At 34.0% G+C, this 20,492-nt stretch overlaps 1 protein-coding gene across 1 annotated transcript in view; it reads right to left on the bottom strand.

Moving 5' to 3' along the window:
• Window positions 1-19,633, bottom strand: part of LOC144852144 (5'-3' exoribonuclease 2-like) — a 50,918-nt gene extending 31,285 nt beyond the window's left edge. The window contains exons 1-27 of the mRNA XM_078709883.1: window positions 19,493-19,633; window positions 17,594-17,721; window positions 16,908-17,081; window positions 16,245-16,446; window positions 15,805-15,877; window positions 15,084-15,134; window positions 14,726-14,743; window positions 14,432-14,521; window positions 13,854-13,903; window positions 13,389-13,460; window positions 13,030-13,163; window positions 12,672-12,729; window positions 12,367-12,424; window positions 12,078-12,172; window positions 11,457-11,498; window positions 10,288-10,368; window positions 9,675-9,805; window positions 8,914-8,998; window positions 8,541-8,702; window positions 6,655-6,817; window positions 6,042-6,125; window positions 4,919-5,022; window positions 4,282-4,361; window positions 3,760-3,816; window positions 3,044-3,112; window positions 1,004-1,138; window positions 454-560 (exon numbers count right to left, since the gene is read on the bottom strand). Coding sequence (XP_078566009.1) covers window positions 454-560; window positions 1,004-1,138; window positions 3,044-3,112; window positions 3,760-3,816; window positions 4,282-4,361; window positions 4,919-5,022; window positions 6,042-6,125; window positions 6,655-6,817; window positions 8,541-8,702; window positions 8,914-8,998; window positions 9,675-9,805; window positions 10,288-10,368; window positions 11,457-11,498; window positions 12,078-12,172; window positions 12,367-12,424; window positions 12,672-12,729; window positions 13,030-13,163; window positions 13,389-13,460; window positions 13,854-13,903; window positions 14,432-14,521; window positions 14,726-14,743; window positions 15,084-15,134; window positions 15,805-15,877; window positions 16,245-16,446; window positions 16,908-17,081; window positions 17,594-17,721; window positions 19,493-19,567 — 2,578 coding nt within the window. The 5' untranslated portion in view covers window positions 19,568-19,633. The remainder of the gene's footprint in view (window positions 1-453; window positions 561-1,003; window positions 1,139-3,043; window positions 3,113-3,759; window positions 3,817-4,281; window positions 4,362-4,918; window positions 5,023-6,041; window positions 6,126-6,654; window positions 6,818-8,540; window positions 8,703-8,913; window positions 8,999-9,674; window positions 9,806-10,287; window positions 10,369-11,456; window positions 11,499-12,077; window positions 12,173-12,366; window positions 12,425-12,671; window positions 12,730-13,029; window positions 13,164-13,388; window positions 13,461-13,853; window positions 13,904-14,431; window positions 14,522-14,725; window positions 14,744-15,083; window positions 15,135-15,804; window positions 15,878-16,244; window positions 16,447-16,907; window positions 17,082-17,593; window positions 17,722-19,492) is intronic.
• Window positions 19,634-20,492: the final 859 nt, after the last annotated feature.

Raw genomic sequence — 20,492 nt, 5'->3', positions numbered from 1 at the left:
TCGCTATATTAGTTGGCCTGTTCGTTTACATCGTGGGAAATTTATATTCGCCGTTGAGTAGGTAAACATGCACGAAGGAAAAGATTACGATTAAAAAATATTATTTATTTTTTAGTAATTTACAACTTGGTCCCCCGCCAGTTAAATTTAACACATTAATTTCACACCTTCTTAATTACTTCACTAAGAACATCGCAGGGTTGTTTATATAGGTTACGAACTCCCTACGAAGTTCAGAAAGTAGCTCATTGAAAGTTGTTTATTGAGGTTACGAAGCCAAACAATGGAACCTACGAAGCCAACAACGTAGCCTACGTTCTATCTACGAAGCTACTTCGTAGGTAAAGTTGCAGTACTTTCTTTCTGTACTGTACAGTAGAATAAAAAAAAATTAATATAAAAATGATACATAAAATTTATTTTCATTAAGCAATATATAATTAGAAGACTGACCTTGATTATAATCTCCATAGTTCTGACCTCCTCTCCGTGACCTTTGACCATCAAAACGAGGTCCTGAACCCATCAACGATTTGGGAGGAGGAATAGATGTGTAATGGCTGTAATCATATATTAAAACATTTTAACATTTATATTCAGTAAAATGTGTATTTAATATACAGTATAACAAAAACAAATAAAATTAAATAGTTCAATTTCAAGAAGTACAGGTCTTCTAATAATTAGCAACATGTTGTTTGCCAAATGAGTTCCTATTCATAATGAAAAGTTTTCATTGAAATTGTACTCAAAACCCTGTAACTACCAATGTCATTGAACGTTATAAACTATTCAAACTATCAAAATCAATAACGAACACAACAAATAACGTAGTTATTCGAATAAACGACACGCTTTGAATAACTCCCCCCTCCCCCTGATCGTTTAATCGAATGAATACGGTATTTATAAAAATGTGCAAAAACATGATGAAGTAAAACAATTGTAGTAAACAATGATTTAAAATATGTGCAAATTCTTTTAAAAAAACGTCTTAACATACTTGACCATCCGGTGCCCAGCACCTCCCAGACTAGCACGTGGAAAGTTGGAGTTAAATCCAATCCTAGGCCTCCACTGCTGGTTGCCACTCTTTAGGCTTTCAAAGTCTTCAGGCTTTAGAACCTTCTCTGGAAGCCTTTAAATATATATACTTTCAACTTTCAACTTTATTCACATCATACAAACAGTACAATATGTGAAAAGGAGCCAAAAAATAGCTTTCGCTAATCGAGGTTTGGCTCCTGTCACAAAAAATAAATTAGTCAAAATGCATAAATTTTGATCTAACAACAATAATTCAATAAAAAAGAAACAACTATATAAAAGAAATAAAGTAAACAAGGGTTAACATTAATGTTTTTGTAAAACATTTAACTTCATTTATGAATTTAAATCTTGAAGAGGTACATTTTATAGCTAAGGGTAAATTATTCCAAAGTTGAGCTCCATTAAAAGAAATTCTAAATTTTCCAGCATCTGTACGAGCTTTCGGAAAATTATTTTAGCAAAATTATTTTTATTACTAAATCTGGTACTATGTAGCATTATGTGTAATTAAATAAAAGTATTCTATAGTTTGATGTGGAGTTTTGCCATTAATTTGGTCATGAACAAACTTAACTATATACTTAATTCAAACAACTTATAAACGTCTAAAATTGTAATGCAGATGGTTGGTAAGCAGTGGCGTAATGGCTATGAGCGCTCACTGTTTAAAGCTAGGGAGCCCACTGCATCTAACCAACATTGGAGGGCCTCTGGGGAGTACTAAACCAAGAGCCTATGCCTCCTGTGAAATGCCACTATTGGTAAGGTTATGGCTGTGTTTCCGCAGTTATAAAAAAAATTGACTATTATTTTAACCAATCAGATAATATTTTTTAAGGTGTTAATTTTTTGCTGCAGAATTCTTTATCCAAGAACTTTATCTAGAACTATGGCTGCGGTTTGATGGATCCATCTTTTTCTATATATTATCATTTTCATTTAAAGATTTCAATAGACCTTTATTTAAAATATTTTTAAAGAATTATTTGAACTTGTGCCAACATATATAAAGAAAGAGTTGTCTGTATAAACAACAAACAACTATACAGTAACACCAATAAGACAGGATACTAACTGCCTACACATCTTCCCACCTACAAAAAGATCCATTCACTGGATAATCTTCAGGATTTAATAAGTCTAAACTATTTTTGACTGGTTTTGTAAATGTATGTGTTTATATAACATTAATATGCAGACCTCCCAAGTCTCCTGATAATCATGGGAGTTCCTCGATAGTTTGCGTAATCTCTCATCTCCAGCTAACTTCATATGTCACTCTTGGAAAGTGCCTTGCATACCCATTGTTTACTATATAGATGCTGATGTATAATACTTTATTAATAGCAACCTCTATGTTTGAATGTATTTTAGAAAATGATAACACTCTCTATGGTTTGGCACATATTTATAAAGTTTCCTGTTATCTAATGTTGGAACCTCTAGTGTATAATCATAATAATTGGCAATAAAATAATTATCCATGGTAAAAACTTAAATAAAAATGCTTGATATAGAAAACAAAATGTCCATATTCATAAAAACTATATTAGTTTTAATAAAATATTGTTAGCATAAAACTTAGTGGATAGATGATAATTTAAAAATATTTATGATCAACACTAAATATTAATTATAAAAAAACAATAACATTGTTAGTTATTTTTTTAACTTTTAAAAGGAATTAAATAAACACTTTCTATTAAATAATGATGAATAAAACGTGTGGAAAATGAAAGGGTCAACTTTCAACAGTTTTTAAAGTATAATGTCCACTTAAAGATACAGAATAAAAAGCATAATTGTGAGACTTATTTAAATGCTAGCAAATTTAAAAAACCAGTTTTTCTCAAGTTTTAATATGCGGATAAGGTACTGGGGCTCTTTTAAATTCCTATCTTAAAGTAGACGTTACACTTATTTCAACAACAATAGAAAAATAACACAACAAAACTATAAATGGTTGTGAAAAAGAAGAATAAATTAAACTCACTTTGCTCCAGGAAGCATGTTACACTTGAAGAGGTAATCCTTCCCATAATCTGGATCATGGTACGCACAGCTAAAATCAATTGAAATTTTTAACAATTATTTTGTGTACACTAGCACATTTATAGCTCAGTAATGTTAACCTAGGGTCCATGAATATAATACAGAAGAACTGGGAAATAGGGCCACTCTAATGAAACATTAGGGACTTTACGAAACACGATGGAAGCCACAGGACGGTGGAGCTATAACAAAGTGAGCGGAGCTTAGCGTGAAATTTCGTCATCTACCGACTAGAAATAATGTATATATAACCTTAAATATACAGTTCAAATTACACTTAAAAGTGGAATTTTCAAAACTCAAAATAATATTTGAACTTCTAATTTAAATGTTTAATGAAATAAAATTTTTATTGGTTTAAAATGGATGTGTTAAGAGCGACGTTTGAATGCGATGCCCCTAGCTAGGAAGGCTAGGTCTATGCTGTATCAGCAGAGCCAAGCGATTCAGAAGGGCCCCCGCGCTGCGAGACAGGGGAGGGAGAGAGATACTGCCAGTTATGTACTGTATACTGGACCTTCAGTTTAAAGGTTTTATCCAAGAGAGAACAAAATCATGTTTAGCCACAAACTTGTGACCAATCGGCATTGAGGATGTGTATGCACAAAGCCTTGACTACATTATAAAAAGTATCTAAAAACATAGATTAAAGCCTACCTCATCACTTTACAACCCTTAATATCCCGTAACATTGGAAGTGGAGATTCCTTAGTACTGAAAAAAAGAAAGAAGAAGAAACAATTATTAAACTACATCTGTATTATAAGAAATTTGTAGATTTGATTCTTATACAAATATTTGCATTTTGGCCAAAATATGTTCAATCATAAGGAGGAAAATTTTTTAACTTTTTGTTAAAATACGATATATATATATATATATATATATACACACACATGAATTGTATACTTGGAAGGTTTTAAACTATATTTCATCCATGAATTTACCATAAGGAGATCTGGTTGACTGCTTTCTTAAAAATATAAAATAAATAGATGGAGCAGATTCATTTTATACACAACTCTGCCCATATTTTAAGAATAAAAAAACTGTATGCTAAGCATAGTATTGAAAGACACATTTATAAGCAATTAGAGTTGCATTAGCCCAAACTGTACATAATTATGCAGTTGAATCGGGTTTGCACTAGTTCTCTCACATACACTTTGATTCACTTACCCATCAGTTTTAACAGCAAATCTATCACACCATATGTCCCCTGCCACTCCCTGACTGAGTTCAGTGCTAACAGCGATTTTCTAAAGTTTTTTTTTAAAGGAAAAAAATACAGTAATCAATGCTTGGAAAAAATAATTACAAACAAATTGTTGTAACAGCTTCTTTAAATTAAGTTATATATTTTCCCATTTAGGCAAACAGAAAGGATTGATAAGAGTAAAAGCCACTGTCTTCCAGGTGGCAATCCATTTCAGAGGACCAACAAACAAAAGATGCATGTTTGGAAGTGGAGTGGTTACATGACATCTGACAAGATTTGAACCACAACCCTGTGGCTGGTAGCATCCAAACAACCAAGCCACTCATATTTCCTGCCTATCAAAATATTCGTTTTTTCCTACTACAACTCCATTCAGGGGACAACATTATTAAGAGAACAGTTTTTACTGAAATGAATGAGGGGCAATGTATATTTCATTACTGCTGTACAGCCAACCCCTATGCAGGGGAAATGCCTATTAGGGGAACACTTATTAGGCTCCAAAAGTGTCCTCTTATTAGGGTTTTTACTGTACATAAGTATGTAGAAATTGTAGTATAATAACAATATCAGCAAAAGGTAGGCTAGTTAGCTTACATCTTCCAGTGGTTTGTCACCCTCATAGATCCCTTCTATGAATGAATACAATGGGTGATCTTTACCAACAAATAGTCTGTCTGGTCCTAGGCTATTTCTCATCTCTGTAAAGAGAATAGAAAAAACATATATTCTATAGAATATTATATTCATCCTCACGTTTATGCCATGATAAAGGTAAAAGGTATTTATATTTGTCCTCAAGCTTAACTGGAAACTGAGGAAATTCGGATTAGGCCATCCACGGACCCACGGCAGCCAGCAGTGCAGCGCCTATCAGATCAGCACACCGGGAGACGATCCCATACTCTTTTCGAATAATGTACCAAGTTCTTTAACGTGCACTGTTAAGTACACGGGACCAACGGCTTTACATCCCATCCGAAGGACGAGGCAGCATCTTTCTTGCCTAAGGATGCAATTAGTATGGTACAGATAACCTCGAACCCATGCCTATCACATGCTAGTCCGATATTACCATTACACCATCACTCTCCAGTATATACAGCACCCGCTGTGATTTCTAGACAGTCTCCCATCCAGAACGCAACCAGGCCCAACGTTGCTTAACTTCGATGATCTGACAAGAACCGGTGTTTCAATGCATGCATGTGTATGTATAATGTAATGTACAGTATGTAAGCCTATGTGTGTTCATTTAACCTTTCTGCTTCTGTTTCGAACCTCACATGTTATTTGGTTGTCCTGGCAATGGTATTCACTAACAATGCGCGTCCCCTGTTATAATTTATGGTCTTTTCATCTATTTACTTATTTATTTATTTATGTATTCTTTTTACGGTATCTTAATTAATGTATCTAGTTTTTAGTGGGCCTCCTATCACAAGCCCCTTAGGGTTTCTTGGAGGTCCCTTTCATCGTTAAAAATATGTTTTACTTCTTGCTTGTTTTGTTTGTTTATGAGATGAATAAAGAGATTTATGTTAACTGGAAACTGAGGAAATTTGGAGGAGGCCCTCTACAAATCAACAGCAACCACCTGTGCAGCACCTAACCAGATTAGCACACCAGAAGACGATACCCTACTTTTTTGAATATGTACACTATATATACATATACATGGGACCAACAGGATTTGAATTGTAGGTTTGAGTTCACTTACTTTCATCTTCTGAAAGATTTGGATAAACCTCTGCTAATGTTTCTAATAATCTGCCTTCATCAACAAATGGTAGAAGAGCAACACCTAAAACAAATGATAAAAAAAAAATTATATGACTTATAATATTACAAGAACTACAATTACAAGATTACATACGACTGCCAAGGGCCTCCAAAATTAAAAATGATTAAGGCCCGTTTTTAAATTGCTATTGTTTAAAATACTGGCCTAAAGTGTAAAATGTTTAGTGTTATAAAAAAATAAGTAGTTTTCAGTTGGTGACATCTTAAAAGTGACAATTTGCCCATCATCTCTTAGCCTAAAGGTGGTCCAGAATTGGGATTCTGATCCAGAGTGCCTCCAAAATGTAATGGGGTAATTTGTAGCTATGTACCTTTCAGTGGTTTGAATTTGATAAAGATCCATCTAAAATTAGTAAAATGTTTAAAAAATGGTCCCTAATTGGGATCCTGGTCTAGATTGCCCCATAAAATTTAATAGAGTCTTCCATGTTGCTATTGCAAGCATCCATACATTACATTGGGAAAGTTAAACTACATTTACATGTACAACACATTACAATTTTCTGTTATGAGTTCAGTATTATACAAACCTTGCCAAGCATATTTCTTTCCATTCAGGTCAATTTTGAAATCATCCGGATAAAAGTCAATGATTGGCGACTCAATGCCAGACATCAGCGTCCTCCATGATGGTGGAAGGAAGTTACCACTGGCTGCAGGAAATACACTCATTAGCTGTTCCAGAGGGTTGAACTGAAATGATTAGAGAATAGGGATAACACCAGATTAGTTTAAAGAAAAGAGATATTGTTTGATGGCTTAAAAAGGATTTAAAAAAAACAAGATGAGATGGAATGTCTTGGGTCAAGTGGAAATCATAATAGAAGTGGTTATGAGGTCACGACTTGGGATGGATGGCACATGAGATGATGATGCTGAAACTTACAGAATGAAAGAACACAAAGAAGGATGAAGTGTCATAGTGTGGAGGAATTGATAATGGAAGTGGTTATGAGGTCACAGTTTCAGATGGATGGGACATGAGATGATGATGCTTACAGAATGAAGGAACACAAAGAAGGATTAAATGTCTTGGTCTGGAGGAATTGATAATGGAAGTGGTAATGAGGTCGCGGCTTCAGATGGATGGGATATGAGATGATGATGCTTACAGAATGAAAGAACATAAAGGAAGATGAAATGTCTTGGTCTGGAGGAAATGATAATGGAAGTGGTTATGAGGTCACGGCTTGAGATGGATGGGACATGAGATGATGATGCTTACAGAATGAAAGAACACAAAGAAGGATGAAGTGTCATAGTGTGGAGGAATTGATAATGGAAGTGGTTATGAGGTCACAGTTTCAGATGGATGGGACATGAGATGATGATGCTTACAGAATGAAGGAACACAAAGAAGGATTAAATGTCTTGGTCTGGAGGAATTGATAATGGAAGTGGTAATGAGGTCGCGGCTTCAGATGGATGGGATATGAGATGATGATGCTTACAGAATGAAAGAACATAAAGGAAGATGAAATGTCTTGGTCTGGAGGAAATGATAATGGAAGTGGTTATGAGGTCACGGCTTGAGATGGATGGGACATGAGATGATGATGCTTACAGAATGAAAGAACACAAAGAAAGATGAAATGTCTTGGTCTGGAGGAAACGATAATGGAAGTGGTTATGAGGTCGCGGCTTCAGATGGATGGGACATGAGATGATGATGCTTACAGAATGAAAGAACACAAAGAAAGATGAAATGTCTTGGTCTGGAGGAAATGATAATGGAAGTGGTTATGAGATCACGGCTTCAGATGGATGGGATATGAGATGATGATGCTTACAGAATGAAAGAACACAAAGAAGGATGAAATGTCTTGGTCTGGAGGAAATGATAATGGAAGTGGTTATGAGGTCGCGGCTTCAGATGGATGGGATATGAGATGATGATGCTTACAGAATGAAAGAACACAAAGAAAGATGAAATGTCTTGGTCTGGAGGAAACGATAATGGAAGTGGTTATGAGGTCGCGGCTTCAGATGGATGGCACATGAGATGATGATGCTTACAGAATGAAAGAACACAAAGGAGGATGAAATGTCTTGGTCTGGAGAAAACAATAATGGAAGTGGTTATGAGGTCGCCACTTCGGATGGATGGCACATAAGATGAGGCTGAATCAGTCAAGTTACAGTAAAACCTCCATTCAAGAGACAAAGTGCCCCTTAATAGGACCCCTATTTAGAAGATACCTTCAAAACATAAGTATCTCCTTAATAGAAATTTTCCCTGGAGAATCCCAATGGACGGGTTCTACTCTATATTGCCATCATATGTTTTCACAGGAATTGTCCCCTTAATAGGGGTGTCTAGTGTCTAGTTTGGCATTTACAATAAAAACATTCAGGAAAGTTAAAGGAATAAATGAACTGAAATGGTAAACAAAAATGTTTCTTTTAAACTTCTTACCGGCTTGGTTCCTTTGGGAAAACTTGTGCTGACCTTCTTGTCAATGTCAACAAAGTCAGAAGCAAATGGTGCATAGTGGTATGGGAAATACCAATCCCAGGATGGGCATCCTTGGTAGTAGTACTGTAAGACCCAGCAAAGACCAAGCGCATATGCATCACCCTAAAATGAAAGTAAAATTAACAAATTTAGATTATCTACTATCAGAGAAACATTATTATTGTCCTCAAGCATAACTGGAAACTGAGTAAATTTAGATTAGACTCTTTACTGACACACGCCTGCAGTGCAGCGCAGACCCATATCAGCACACTGGGAGACGATCCAGATTTTCAATAAATATTTGTGTACTATTATATTATCCCTAACTTACAACTTTGTTCCTGAAAGCATAATCATCACCTTCAACGTCAAACTTTCCCTGGTAGTAACGCTCTCTCCAACCATCTTCCCACAATCTGTGAAATTGAAAAGATGCAAAATTAGTTTAAATTCCTGTGAATGCAGCATAATGTAATTTGTAAAAAGGATTCTCCTATTAAGCTCTGTCTACACTATCAAACCATTCTGACAAAAAATGTGTGATGTACCCAAATATGGTATTTATATGCTTAAATATGGTAGTGATTTGACATCATTGTGTCTATATGGGCACATCACATTTTTTTGTCACATAAAGTTTGCTAGTGTAGACAGAGCTTAAATGGAACACCTCGCTGTGAATGTAAACGCTTTTATTTGTTCTTGTGATTTGTACATGCACTATTTTATATATAAATCATACTGTCAAATACTGTTTTATGCCTGACCTAAATGTTTTTGTATTTGCAAGTATCATGTAATTCAGCCTTTTGCTGCAATTTTGATATCAAATAAAAGGAAATAAACTATTCAGAGGACACTTCTATAAAGGGGACACTTTCCCAAGACAACAATGAAAGAAAGAAATATATTTTTCAACATAAGGCCAGCCTCTATTCAGGGGACATCCTTATTAAGGAGACACGTTCCTGTGTGAAATGCTATATATGTTTTATCACTACGGCATACTCCTATTTAAAGGAAACAACTATTAAGGGGGTTATATGTTTTTTTTTTTAGTATATCCAAATTATTAATTTACATGTAACTTACTTAACATCATCATTTTTATCTTGTTCCTCATCTTCCTTCTGCATATCCTCTATTGTTCTTTTTGAACCCCTCCTTGGAGGCTCTGGCTTCTTATCCCCATTCAACTGTGATCTGAGTTGATCTGCAGCATTCTGTAAAACAGTGGGTAACATAAGAATGAACGTTATGTAGCACACTCAAGCATGCCTTGTCGTTACGTAAAATCAAACACTGCAATTTTGCTTTGCATATTCATTTGTTACACAGTGAGTAAGCAACCACACACGCTAGGCATCTTTCACTTCATGAAATTATATGTACCATTTCACTCATAAACATTCACTATTTGTATACTGTTAAGTCACCATTCATTTTGTGAACACTTTACAGGTTTTAATTTCACTGGCAGATAGCATAGCAGTAACTATTTAATAAACTTAATTTAGAAATATTATTTTCAGACCCTTAGACCCACTAATACTAGTCACCGTCACAGAAAGAAAGTCAAAAAGTTCAAATGCTTAACATATCAAACAATATCCAAGTAGATTTGATGACATATCTCTCATTTATACAAAACATACCAAGTCTAACAGACATAGATTCAAGAATACACATTTATAGACATCATTACCTTGTTAGCTTGATTGCGTCCATCTTGTACAGCATTCCTTATGTCTTTTGCAGTGTGGCCACTTTGATCTTCTCCAATAGCCTAAATATAATAGGGGTACAGTTAATGGAAACATGGGTAACATTTGAGGGACAAGCTCTGATGGAGTGCTTGTAGAATTAGTACATTATGTGTAATATAAACTATTAGTTTTGTTATTCACAGTACAAAGAATTAATCTGAAATGTATAATATACTAGAAAAGTAGGGTGGTTTTCAAATGTAGTTCAAAACCTTTCAAGTATAATTACTGAACAAATGTCCTAAATGGGGAAAAGTATGAGATTTAAATACCATTTTGATGGATCCAAGATAATTTTCAAATGATAAAACCTTTTCAGTACAGTTCTAATCATGCTGATACCCCATGTGAATGATGCGTGTAGTAGGAACATTGTGAACAAACAAATGTACAAATGCCCTCTTATAGATATCATTATAATTAAGTCTTTTTTAGATTGTTTCCTATCTATACATTTAAGATAGTAAATAAATGATAATAGGGAGGTTTCGCAACCTTACGAATACGATAACGAAAACGGATACGTCACACATTCTGACACTTTTGAGCTGATCCCCATTTCATATCCGTAATGCGTATTCGTGTTGACGAATATCACCAGTCATATTCGTAACTACAAAACGAGTATAGTTTTTGATCTATTTTGCACATTTTGCATTTGAATCAGGAATGATTCATGATTATAATATAATTATAGATTTATTGAAAGTAATTTACTAAAGTAATTTACTAAAATGAAAGGTCAATTTTGATAAATAGCAGTTTTTAAAGTCCTCACTCGCTTTGATGTTACGCTAGGCCTAGCAGCCAAGCAACACGTACCTGCGCTTCGCTCAAATTTACCGCAGTCATATTTTAGACGGCGTCCTCAATATTTCGTTGCCACGCTAAACAGATTTTTACTGGCTTACAAAAACGAATCCGTTTTCGTTATCGTATTCATAAGATTGCGAAACCTCTCTAATGCCTTGTCTAGACTATCAAACTAGTTTGACATAGTGTTATGTGCCCAAATATGGTAGTGATATGATTTCATCATGTCCATACATTTTTTGTTATAGTGTAGACAGAGCTTTACTTAGACATGGATTGAGTAGCTGGTACTTACTTTTGGAGCCAAGAATCCTGATGGCACAAACTGTTGACTTTGCTTTAGAAAAATAACAAAAATGTTTAATATTTTAATGTGCTTGATGAAAAAAAAAACATTTAGAGTAAAGATGCACTTAGGTCAACACAGAACTGAAACTACAGTTGAGCAAAAATATATGTGTTAACATTATGGCCAACACATATTCAGGGGACACACCTATTAATGGGTTATTTTGACAGGTCCTGAAGGTGTCCCCTAAATAGGGGTTTTACTGTAGTTGCACAATAGTTTTCATGTCGGATTTTAAGCAAGTGAACAGAACAGATACCGAAAAAATTGAGCGCTCATGTCGAAAGTAAACTGAACCAAAGCATAAACGTCGAGAAACTCAACAGTTCTCTTCAGAACTAATATACGTGGTGTACAGCAAACTTTATAACAACAAACTGAAACACATACACAACATAATTTATTGCTTATGTTCAACTGAAAGTGACTCAACTGTGCTTATATCGCCACAATTGATATCAGTTTGCACTCAATTGTCCAGAGAACTCATGTCGACCAGTATTGAGATGAGTTGAGTTCCATGTCGACCTAACCCCACATTAAAATAAATACAGTTTAAATACATACCATCTCTCTTCTCTTGCGGTTCTGGTTATTCCTTCGAAATCTAAGGTCACTTTCTCGTCTTTTCTTGAAGATTTCATCTTCAGCCTCTCCAAGGTCTAAACGTAATCATTAACAAATTAAAATATCACTTAACTATTATTGATTTAGAAATATTTATGTGGTTAATAAAAGAATCGATAATCATCCAAGTCTATTGTTTGAGACTAACTTACTGATGAATAGAATGAACAAAAGAATTAAAAATAAAAAAAAAACATTCCCATTCTAAAACGATTATTTATAAACTTACCTCGTAAAATCATTTGTACACGAGTTAAATTTACAATTCCATTTTCTGTAAGGTAACCCTGGGTTAAAGAAAAAATAAACTTAAATAGTACATATGTTACATTTCTTGAAAATGGTATATTATTTATCTAAGTCTCAATCAATTATAAATTTAATATGGTATTTAGTAACAGATACTGTATAGAGTTTCAGGAAAGTTAGACATGTTTATGTACTCTTAACATAAATCCATAATTGTATTGTAAACCAACTTTGCAGTGATTGATGAAAAGAAAAAGGTAAATTCATATTTCAAAAAAGACTTACATTTGTCTTGTGAACAGCTGTTTTGTACAGTCTAATAAGTCGATCTATAGCCCCTTCCCTACAAAAATGAGGAGACACATTTTTTATTTTTACATATTAAACCCTAGCCATCTAGACAAGCTCAGAATGCTAGGGTAGTATGTTTAATACCCCTTTCACATCTGCTAGAAAAATTCTGACAAACTGGGGTGCAAACCATACTGTGGTGCTTAGGTGAGTGTAAATTCCTGAGTTTTACTAGGCGATGTGAAAGTAGTGAACTTGTTCATATTTTTACATCATAGTTGAGCAGAACTTTTATCTAATCTTTAGTTCTACAGATTTAGAAATACAACAATTTAAACACATAATAGTTTACCTAATAGACAATGATGGTAGATGTGGTAGAAAGTCATTACCAACAAAGAAGCACATAAACACCCAATCATCAATAGCCCTTTCAATGTCAAATGGAAAGGGTAGACCAGTCATCCACAGCTCTTTTTCAAGGTACTACAAAAAAAGACATATAATAATAATCTATTCATCTAAACATTTTGGAACAAATTGATATTTAACACCAAACAATGTACTAGGGCCATGTTTCCGCAGCCAAAAATTAACCAATAATTAACCGATAAAAATTAACCGATAAACGTCCTGTGGAAACATAATTTAACTGATTCCACAGCCTGAGGAAGAAAGTTAATATTAAGTTAGTGATATGGTAACACTTACCTCTCTGAGGATATTTAACCTAAGGAAGATAAACTCTGTTTCTTGTCCAATCGGCTTTGAAAGTTCATCGTGCTGTCAAAAAAAATTATTATCAACATGCACAAATTACTATTATTATTATAGCATGACTATTGATGTTTTAAAGTCCCCCTCCAACTAAAGACCGATTTTGGGACCAAGATATTACTATTTTTAGTGACTTTTGAATTGGAATCACTTAATCACAGTATTATGAAAACCAAAGCATATCGTATCATTCTACTAAAGCACACTGAAACATCAAGAATTTGTTTATTCAAAGTTTGTTATCTAAAATATACATATACTCAAACAGGTGATTGATTGATTAATAGATTTTCCATTATTCGATATTCCATAGTAAAATAGAGTAATACAAAGTTTATCACATTAGGTCGTAAGAATTAAAAACTGGAAACAAGCGACAATATAACAATACAATCATACCTCGCCTTCCTTGGTTTTTGGCAGTCCTTCACATTCATCCATTTCATGACCTATTAGGAAATAAAATCAAAAAGATAAAAATTATATGAAATCTAAGCCAATGAGGAAGCTGTCATCTTGGAAAAAAAATGATGGTAAAATCAACAACGCCTACTCTTTAAAAAAAACACATACTCATAAATGGAGAAGAATTTTCATGCAAATGAATGTATTATACAGCAAACTCCAGTCCTAAGCAGTGCTTACCAATATTAAGCAGTTCTTACCAGTACTATGCAGTTCTTACCAGCCCTATGCAGTTCTTACCAGTCCTAAGCAGTTCTTACCAGTACTATGCAGTTCTTACCAGTACTATGCAGTTCTTACCAGTACTATGCATTTCTTACCAGTACTATGCAGTTCTTACCAGTTCTAAGCAGTTCTTACCAGTACTATGCAGTTCTTACCAGTACTATGCAGTTCTTGCCAGTCCTAAGCAGTTCTTACCAGTACTATGCAGTTCTTACCAGTCCTATAGTAAGCAGTTCTTACCAGTCCTATAATAAGCAATTCTTACTAGCATAATAATCAATTCTTACCAGTTTGGCCACATATATCACAAGTTCTTGGCTGGTTTGGTTTAAATTCCTCTCTGATAATAGTGAAATTTGGTTCATGTGTTGCTAAACCTGTTGAAATAAAATGTTGATAGTTAATATAATGAATAATCCCAGAAAACTATATAGTAACTAATATAGTAACTTGAAACTATTGTAATTTTGACAGTTTTGTGACATTTCACTGGAAAAATTCAAGCAAAACTTTAAAATAATATGCTCTTATTTTCTAGAATATTATATAAATATATACAATATAAATAAATGTATACCTACCAAGCATAATCAGATCAGCTGAAAATAAAATGTTTAAAGATGATTAATTAAAAATCAAATAAATGTTTAAATTTGTGGGGAAAAAACCAACATTCTTTGGGTAATTTTGGAATACAATTAGTATTTATTGAGTATTGAGTATAGGCAAGCCATATAATAACATTTTTTTCAAATAGAATATAGTATACTGCTATTGGGGAAATAGCTAGGAAATGTTTACGTCGAAAAATTGTCCATTTGGAAAATTGTCCATGGCAAATATTGTCCATGGGAAAAATTGTCCATGTGGAAAATTGTCCATCCGAGAAACACAACATTTATTTTGGAAAAATCAACTAGACACTGGTTGTCAACTTACCATCAGCTCCACATAGACAATGATGAGTGTTAGGGTCATGATCAGGATTGGCTGAAAAGAACAAACAATGATGCATTACCCATTAATGTATGTACATTAATTGAAAAAAAAACAGAATAAAGTACAAAAATTCTCAAAAATGAATTAAAATTACAGAAAAGTAAAATTAACTACTGTACTATTCAATACAAAAGAAATTCAATCATGCATGCTGTAAATTCCTCATTACGTGGCGAGTGCCGATTCTCGTAACTTTCCCCAACATACTATCAACCTTGGATTAATTATGAGAGCCGAATTGGTATATGTATTTATTCTTGTTTGTTGCACTGCACTGGATGTCCCTTGAATGAGGGTGTCCCAAAGGAGGGGTTTTACTGTACATTAATCTAATGTCTGTATAAAAATATTTTTCATTAAATATTTCATTTCTATTTTTGGTGTTACTATGTGCAAGGCAATCTAACAACAGGACGCTGAGCTCGCCTTGCCAAGATAGGAACTCTTAGAAGTCCTTTGATACCAATAGTACTGTACTATGTACATATTCTCCGCAGCGCGGTATCTGTTAACCAAACATTTGAGGAAGCCAATTGGCCAGTGTCGCAGCTACAGATAAACAAACTGAAGCTCAGCAACCTGTTAGATTGCCTTGCCATCTCACACACTGAAAAAGTACCCAAGAAAAAGTATACCATTGAGCAAAAATGTGTTTACTTACGCCTTTGCTTTCGAATATAGTCCATTATCTTGTGTTCCCCTTCTCCAGGTGCATTGGCATCTGATAAAACAACCTGAAAAAAAGACAAAATACAAATTCAAATTACAGTCAACACTCCTAATATCTCAGGCACCCTTGGAGCTTGGGTCTGGTTTTCTGAAAAGTCTGATATTCCAAATATGCTTTTAATGGTAAAAAATACTTTTGGAGCTAGTCCAGCATTGGGAGTTTTTTTTTAGGAAAATGAACAACTATAACAATATTTAAGAAATTATTTTGATACGTTAATTACATATTTTTTTTGTATTTTCCTTTCTAAGAAACATTATTAAAAAATTACTAAATCAACTACGTAAAAACACAGTTAGGCAGTGCAATTAAACCTTTTAAAATGGCCATTATGTGCAAACACACATAAACATTGAATTTTATTATTTTACCTTAAGGTCCTTCCAGCCAGGGTGGTTATTTAACCTGTCTGTGACATAATATCGAAGGCACTCTGCCAAGTACGCCATAAACTCTGTGCCAGGTGTGATGCAGTTACTATCAAAATGTTCTGTGGCAGCCTTATCTGGAGGAACAGAGCCACCTCGTTCTAAAATCTCCTGTTTGATTTTCTTGACACTCTCGCGCTTTTCTCTAATGAAGAAAATAATATTTGATTTAATTTCAATATATTTAGCAGCAAGTCTTTAATCATTAGTTTGATTATGAAAAGATAAAATATGACATTTTTTATTGGTGGGAAGTGAGGCTGGGGCTTTGATGTTGGGGAAGGGAGTGCTAAAGAATTACGATATTACCATTATGATAACATAATTTGATAATGCAAAGTATATTTGCCCACAGTATGGCTTTTTAGTTATGGTATGATTTAGTTTTATGATAAGTTGACATCTAGAAAATATCCAGTATTTAGTAATGTGTTTATGGTTGATTTTGCATCACATGCCATACAAACAAGAACTTACTAATTCAGTCATAGAGGAATTTTATTTTCTCCATGATTTGTTCATTCAATAGTAACATACATTTAACAATCTCACTTGACTTTGTTCTTTCACGGATAAAACATCTTAATTTAAAACGATATACGGTACCTGCTTTCCTTAGAAGATCTGAACCTACGAGATCTCTGCTGATTCATCTTAGCACGAGGTGCCACTCCATCAATCGCCATGTACAACAGCTTTCTAGGACGGACAATGCTCATGAGGCGATCAATGTATTCAAAGATCAATACCATCATCTCATCTTCATTTTTTGGTGCTGGTCTATAAACATATGTCAATTAAATAAAGTAGAATCTATTAAAGAGATATAATTAGAATACTAAGGGATACCTTTAGGCCTCTACAAAGTGTCCTCTGAATAGGGGTGCTGCTTTAATGGGGGTTGTGAAAACAATTTCATCTGGTTTCGATTTAGTAATGAGATTTCACAAATTATAAACCAGTAGAATAACTTTTGCGAGTCAAGATTTTAAATTAGCACCCCTATTTGTCTAGCTACTGTCTTGACACACATTATATTTTACTGATTTATAATTTATGAACTCTAACTCATTATTAGGGTAAATATATTGCATCTTGTGCATTTCACATGAAAGAGTCCCTTAATAGAGGTTGTCCCTTAATAGAGGTTTCCCCTAAATAGGGATATCCCAAAAAAGGGGTTCCACTAATAATACTGAGCTTCATTTCATCAGGGATAGGCGAGTGTGGTACTACTATTTTCATACTAAAGTATAGCATCATGCAGTGTGTGGTGTAGGATCCATACTCACTTATTCTCTGGATGGCAACATGGATGGATAATACCATTCATATCCAAGTACAGATTATCAAACTCAACACTGTTTGGATTTGGTTCTGTTAAATCCACTGGTATTTTCACATCGTTCACTTCTTTTGCCTGAAAAAAAAACAGGATGCATACTTTCTACTGTATAAGACAAGATCAATTCATAATTTAGTTGAAGGGTCATCCTCTGAGGCATGTCAGAGGGTGTAGCGGTGTTGGTGCCAACAGAATAGCAAAAAGTGAAGTATTCTGATCCCTGCGGCAGATTGCAAATTTGAACACATTACTGGTTTTGTGTGTACACATACGGGTCCTCTCCAAGTGTCCAGCGTCTATAAACAATGTTAAAAATATAGCAATAACAGAATACATCGGTATCCATCCGGGGAAATGTAAACCCCATGGTAATGCAAAAAAAGATGACCAGGAATTTATTAGGACAGCACCGAACACACTTCGAAAGATAACGGACATGGTTACTACAAAACCCTCAAGGGAAGTCTACCAATTTATGGTTCTAAATAACTCAAATAGTATAGATGACCAAGCTGCATTAACACTCCGCAGTCAGTTGAGAATGATCTCTGATAGAGATCGAAACGTCCGAGTAAGTACTCCGTTAATTGGTAGCTTTTACAAAAACGAAATTTGTCATCTATACAAAATCGAAGCTAAATGAAATTTTTCCAAAACTCAAATAGTGTTAAACCGCCAAGAGACTTGAAGCAGGTGCAGAATGTCAAACACAATGAATTTTTAAAATTGATTCATGGCAGACGATATTCAAAATATCATTAATGATTTTTATGGTAATGACTTCATGATGGAGATATTTCATACAAAAGATCATCCGCCATCTGTGATACTATGATGAACAGCTGAACACTGTTGCTAACGCATCTCATCCGTCTGTATTAGGGATTGACCGAACATTTAATCTTGCACCCTGTTACATAACAACTACCGTGTATCAGAACAACACTAACTTGATGCGAAAGGGACAAAATGCACATCCAATAATGCTTGGCCCCATGCTTTTACATTACGACGGACTATACAACACGTATTCAATAATTTTTAACCCATTTACAAGGAAACCTCCCAGAAAGTACACAAGTAAGCGGTGCAGAATTGATTTTTGGGTCGGATGAAGAAGCTGCAATAACGAAAGCTGTTAAACGTTCATTTCCATCTTTAACATTAGTTTTGTGTGAACTTCACCTCAAGAATAACGTATGCCGTAAACTACAATAAATTGGTGTAAAAGAATCACTTCGCAAAGAAATGAACATATTTGATGACACAACAGGACTTATATCTTGCAAAGATGAATATGAATTCAGAAAAACAGCACTCTTTATTAACGAACGCATACAACAGGACATACCAGATTTTTTGCCATATTTCAAAAACATGTTGGAGAACATTTTTGCTTATAAAAAAAAATCACACCTTCATCAAAGTGGAGGACCCCAACATGCACATTGCATACTAATTAGAAACAAGAAAAGGTTAGCTAGTAGTAGGCCTACTTTCTTCACTTGACAATAATAATAATAATAATAATAATTAATATCATCAGCAGCAGTCATCATCATAATTTTTAATATAAATAAATGTAATTTTTATTTAAAGATTAGCCAAAAATATTTTTAATTTAAATTGTTACTGTACATTAATAACAATGTAAAGCTGACCAAAACATAGAAGCAACCTGATCTTGGTCTGACAGCCTATTTCTGAACCTAGCCTAGGCCTAACCTAACTTCACGTTACTTCCTCCACGACAGCAACGCCGCAAAAGTGCATCCTGCAACAAAAAAGCCGTTCAGCAGACCGGCCTAGCCTACATTTAATTGCTATATTTAATGCCATATCTTACCTTTTCTTCAACACAATGTACAATAATTGACGGGTATTTTTTGCTGAGCCATCTGAAAAAGGCTGGAACTCCCATTACAAGACCTAAGAAGTGCCAGTAAAAGGATGTATTTTAACACTCAAATTAACACATGCAGGTCAAAAAAATCCAAATTGTATGACCAAGGACGCCCTCATACAGTCCATCGAAATCCCATCATACGCGTATATATCGCAGCACATTCTTTTTTTTCGCGGCACATTCTTTATAAATATAAATTCAAGCATATTGAAACCTATATATTATATTCTTTTTACTTTAGCATCAGGAAAATTAATTTTACTTTTGTATTTCCAAAAGTGACAATAAGTATATCTTGTATTTGTAATAACAGTATTATTTTGGCCCTTCATGTTTTATCAAAAACGAGTTCCTACAAAGAGTTTTACCGAAAGTTTAAAGGCCAGGTGCGGGCAAAAAATTTCTATTGATCATACATTCCAATAATTATCGATCTATAGTTTCCCCTATGTTTCATAATTTTTGGGATTTTATTTGTGTTACACGAGCTTGTTAAAAATAAGCACTTTCTTATCAGTGGGGGGATAGTTCAAATTACACAGTAAAATCTCTATTCTTTTGTACACAAATTTTGTAAATAGAGAGGCATTTTAAAAAGCTATGAAAAATAAACGGTGTGGTAAAAAATGTTATCAGATGACTAAATAAAGGTAATATAACTTGAATATTACATTTCTGGTATTTTTATTCAACTTCAGATTTTTATTTTCATGCTATAGCAAAAAAATATTTGTGCATATTATATTTTTGTATGATGTTTTAATTGGTTTTGTTTTTATGTCAATTTTAGTATAGGCCTATTAGTTTTATATCTTTTTCTTTGTTGTACCTTTTGTAAACTCATAAGATTTTCAACTTTTGTTGCATTTTGAGTGTTATACCAAATAAATAAATAAAAAAAAAAAAAAAAAATTATCCACCGTATATCCACCATCTTTTT

The sequence above is a fragment of the Antedon bifida genome, chromosome 9, assembly GCF_963402885.1.
Source record: "Antedon bifida chromosome 9, ecAntBifi1.1, whole genome shotgun sequence".
Classification (NCBI taxonomy): domain Eukaryota; kingdom Metazoa; phylum Echinodermata; class Crinoidea; order Comatulida; family Antedonidae; genus Antedon; species Antedon bifida.
Note: the sequence above shows the minus strand (reverse complement) of the source record. Positions and strands in the feature narration are given on the sequence as shown.